The sequence below is a fragment of the Penaeus japonicus genome, unplaced genomic scaffold (genome assembly GCF_977035675.1).
Source record: "Penaeus japonicus unplaced genomic scaffold, GWHDUDI00000001_assembly GWHDUDI00000002, whole genome shotgun sequence".
Lineage (NCBI taxonomy): Eukaryota > Metazoa > Arthropoda > Malacostraca > Decapoda > Penaeidae > Penaeus > Penaeus japonicus.
The window spans coordinates 39,977,335-39,982,334 of NW_028234404.1; the positions used below are offsets into that span (position 1 = coordinate 39,977,335).

A 5,000-nucleotide genomic window follows, 5' to 3' on the forward strand; every position below is an offset into this window, starting at 1 on the left:
TTATGTGATTTATTATAGAACAAGTTAGTATTAAGCTATTTGTTGCTAAGGTACACACAGGGAAGGCGTAATGTCCTTTGACGGAGCGCGAGGCACAGAAACCAAACTTTTAAGTATTTTTATTGTTATTTTGGTAAATTTTCTGAATAACGATGTGTTGATAGATACAACAAAGGGTTATGGATGGATTCCTCTCACCCTCTACTACTCATGTATAGTAGATATAATCCGCGATTCCACCCCTGTACATGACAGACGGGTCATGATAGTAGGGGAGGGATGAAGTATATCAGGAATTTGTGGGGTGATATATGAATTAATTTTATATATACAACACAAATATACCTTAGTGGATCCCCCCATTTTCATAGCACTTTGTGCTACTTACCTTGTTTTCCGGGAATTTAGAATGTGCAGTTTTTGAGTTATTTTTTGTCTAAAAATTTCTAACCTAGGTCCTGAGTGGGCTTTTTTTTTTTTTTTTTTTTTTTTTTTAAATAGCACTGCTACTTGCCTTTCTTTTTCGGAGCTGTTATTTTGTTTTACATGGAGCTTGGGCTGGTTCCTTATTTAGTAATGATACCTTTTGAATACATTGTCTATGTGTATCCCGTGTTGCCAGCATAAATCCCATACTAGGACCAATACTGCTAAAATGCACATGTCTTCACAATGCAACAATTGACTCTAAACTTGCTTGAAAACTCAAACTTGTTGGTTCACTAACAATAAGGAACATCAAAGTGCTATGATTGACTGGTCGATCTAAGAGTAGCTCTAATTGGCTGTTGCCTATAGAAAACTAAACATCTTAATTTTTTTTTTTTATTGATATATGACTCTTTTATGAATAAGTGCACATCAGGTAAGACATAAAGACGTCAGTCAATTGTTTACAAGTGTAAGATGAAGGTCGGAGGACCTGATTTATACTGAGTGCCCTCCATTTAAGACCTGATTTCGGGGGTGATCGAGGGTAAAATCAATCATATTTGGATAGGTTGAGGTTGAGAGGAATCCATCAATACAACTTTTGAAGTATTTACCATATGTTTTACAATATCCTTATTGTTATGAACTTCATTGTTGTAAATAGTGTGATAGTCATCAGCACAAAGTCTAGTAAAATCAGTCATGCTCACTATATATATCTGTGGATGATCACAATCATTTATCTATCTGTTTACAAGATGGATAGTGCAAAGGACATTCTACTATGAGGGAAGAGTGGTGAGGGGTAAGCTGAACTAATTTTAAATGATCTTGTGCCTATGCCTATAATAGAAATTACTGTTGTCATTATTATTGTCTTTTATGTTTAATTTAGAAAAATAATGATTTTCAGTTGAGCTCAGTTTTTACAAAATAGATTTTGTTAAGTTTTTATAATTCTACTGTTTCTTCTTTTTGCAAATGAAACACAGCTGCTCACTTTTGTGGTTATTTAGTGTAAATTCTATCATGAGTCTCACTGGTGGCTTATGTCAAGGACTTCCTGGAGAACTGCCCTCCTTTTGTCATTTGAAAGGAAAAACTTTATTCAGCCCTTGTTCTTTTGCTGCCACTTGATGGTTTGTCTTGTATTAAATGTGGTTGGTCATCTAATTGAAGATAGAAGGAAAGAAAGAAAAAAACTTGCGATAATCCACGTCCAAATGCTTCTTCCATAGAGTTATCTGTGGCTATGCTGTTACTTCATATAATTAAAAAAAAAAAAGATTCCTGGAATTTCATCTGGTCCAGCTGCTGAGTTTCTTGCAATATCCCTTTTTTGCTTTAAGATTGTGTCTTACATTGAAAATTGTATCGAGATATTTAGTTTCATCATTTGCAATTCTAAATTGTTCGGAGTCTGTTATTAATTGTTTTATTCTAAGAGCGCAAAATACTTCTTCATATTACATTTTTTAGAAATCCAGCCATTTCCTCGGAGTCGGTCTACTAAGCACCCTTTTTCTCAAGACACCTGATTTCCAACCTTCTTTTTTAACCTTTCCAAGATGGGCCACATGCTGACTCGTTTTACATGGTCTGGGAATTCTTTATATCTTGTGTTTTCTCTCATTTTCTAGACTTATGGTACAGTATATGAATCTAAATATTATATATTAGGAAAGTAAATGCAATGTGCCTTTGTTATGATGTTTTGGTTACTCAACTGAAGGAATAGATGCCTGTATTTTGAAAAAAAAAAAAAAAAAAAAAAAAAAAAATGCAGTGCTGAAGTTAGCCAACCCAGCAGAAATGCCTGTAGTGGAAGGGTTAATTTGTATTTGGAACATAGACAATTTTCTGGTTACTCCTAGACTCTTTGAATCTGTCTTCTATTTACTCATAAGCTTTTAATTTATTGTCTAATTATTTGAAAGCTATATTATTCCATCTTCTAATTCCTCTATGTTTGAATTAAGCCTTTTGTTTTTTTGTTTTTGCACATATCTTTTTCAAATATCATTACGAACATCATGGAACTTGAACACAACATCTGGTGTTAGAAGGACTTCAATATCTTTCATTTGCTGCTTCTAGTGATCCGTTACTATTTTTTATGCAGTTGGTATTTTGATTAGTTGGTTAATATAGAAATTTTCTTCAAAAAATTGTTCCTATTCTAATTTTTGCTTTCTAGTCAGTAAAGGGGAAAAGGGAAAGCCACTGAGTATTGTAATACTTTGGATTCCGTTTGGCTTCATGATATGAAACTAATGATGTTTAATGTGTTACTAAAGGAAGCATTTGTTGTGCCAAAAGGTCTGTGTATAACAATGTCAATAACCCTAATACTTCTTTAGTATTATTACAGTATTCTTTTACGGGAACAGTTTCTGTTGCTTATTTTCTGATGTAAAACTTGCTATTGTTTGCTTTATTAACTCTAGTCATTAATTTTAGCCTGTTGCAGATTGGGATAGATTTGCTTGCCTGTTCCTCAGGTTGGGCACTAGTGCCACCTGTGAGGCACCCATGATGGCTTTCATTTCAGAGCAAGGAAACTTGTTCTGAGTTCTCTTTTGTTCACTTGTATCTTTTTTGCATCCTGTGTCATTTCACATATTTCATCTTTAACCCACTCACGCCGGATGACGTGCTGACACGTTTCGTGGTTTTCGCGTCAGACGCCGCCGCCGAGATATCTGGCCAAGGCCGGCGCTCGGGGTGAGCGAGCGGGCAGCCCAGGCTCGCGGCCCGTGCGCCCGAGAATCTCGAAGCGTTCGGATGATGCGTTCGAAAACCTCGGTATAGCGACCGTGCAAAGCCGGAATGGCCCCGGCGTGAATGGGTTAAGCATTTTCATTTCAATAAAGCACTGAATACAAAAATCTTCCAGCAGGCCTTTAAAAAAAATGTTCATTCTTGAACTTTCTTGAACATCCATTTTATTTCGCTCCTTTTCAAATCTACTTAATTATTTCAAGAAAGTAGCTTCTAATTCTTGTCATAGCTTAGTAAAGAAGTACTTCCAGGACAGTTCTTTCCGCACCAGCTGCAGTCTTTTTTCTAGATTTATTTTATTTCAGCTTTTCAACTTTTTCTATTATTTATGCCTTAACTTTTCTTCAAATTCCTTTTCTGAAGTCAAATAAACATTTTCACAATTGTGACATTTTCCCCTGATCAAGGTTACTCTAGGAGGCAGCTAGCCTGGGCTGTCCAACCTATAGCAAACTCTGGGTTCTCCCTCTCAAAACCCAAGTATTTGATCACTACATTTTTTCAGGCAAGTATGTAATAATGGCATACTAAGCACAATATTCAGGGAACTTTTTCCCCTAAAATGTCCTTCACACTCCCCTTCATGCCTATTGTACAAAATGTCCTTTGAGGATAGAGCACAAATACATGAAAATAGCACAATTTGTGGATAAAGCTTAACCTTAAGCTATTATTCCAGACAGGCCAAGTTGTGGACAGCTTAATTAATTTGGCTCTACAATGTGATCTCAAAAATGAGTCAAGTTTACTTTACTTTTTCTTCAATATTTCAAAAAGAAATCAAAAGAGATTATCTACTCTAGCACTTAATTATTTATTTGCAGCAGAAATAGTATAGAAGAATTGTATTGTAGAGTGTTATCACTGATTAAAGGAATTAACTTGAGCTATATTATTTTGGTGAAAACTAACCATAGAAAATAATGTTCTGGTTTATAAGGGATTGTTATCTCATAATATAAGTTTCCAGTCTTATGATTTTTTTTTTTTCCTTTTCCTTTCTCTGCAGGAGGAAGCAACAGCTGACTTTCACCCTCGGTCCTATCAACTGGAGCTGTTCAACTGTGCCCTAGAGAGAAACTCCATACTTGTTCTTGGCACTGGGTCAGGCAAAACTTTCATCTCAATCCTGCTAATCAAAGAACTAGGGCATCAAGTAAGCTTTTGTGAATATTAGCATGGTTCAACAAAAAATATATTACACACATATTACACACACACACACACACATATCACACACACACATATCACACACACACATATCACACACACACACATATCACACACACACACATATCACACACACACATATCACACACACACACATATCACACACACACACATATCACACACACACACATATCACACACACACACATATCACACAAGCACACACATATCACACACAAGCACACACATATCACACACAAGCACACATATCACACACAAGCACACACATATCACACACAAGCACACACATATCACACACAAGCACACATATCACAGACAATCACACACATATCACAGACAGTCACACACTTATCACACACATAAACATATCACACACACATATATCACACATACACACATATATCACACACATATCACACACATATCACACACACACACTCATATCACACACACACTCATATCACACACACACACAATCATATCACACACACACACTCATATCACACACACACACTCATATCACACACACACACTCATATCACACACACACACAATCATATCACACACACACACTCATATCACACACACACACACACT

General features: G+C 35.9%; 1 protein-coding gene across 1 annotated transcript in view; it reads left to right on the plus strand.

The window, feature by feature from the left end:
• LOC122262995 (endoribonuclease Dicer) overlaps positions 1 to 5,000 on the plus strand; it is a 47,591-nt gene that overhangs the window by 295 nt on the left and 42,296 nt on the right. The window contains exon 2 of the mRNA XM_086551227.1: positions 4,223 to 4,369. Within this exon, the coding sequence (XP_086407353.1) occupies positions 4,223 to 4,369 (147 nt within the window). The remainder of the gene's footprint in view (positions 1 to 4,222; positions 4,370 to 5,000) is intronic.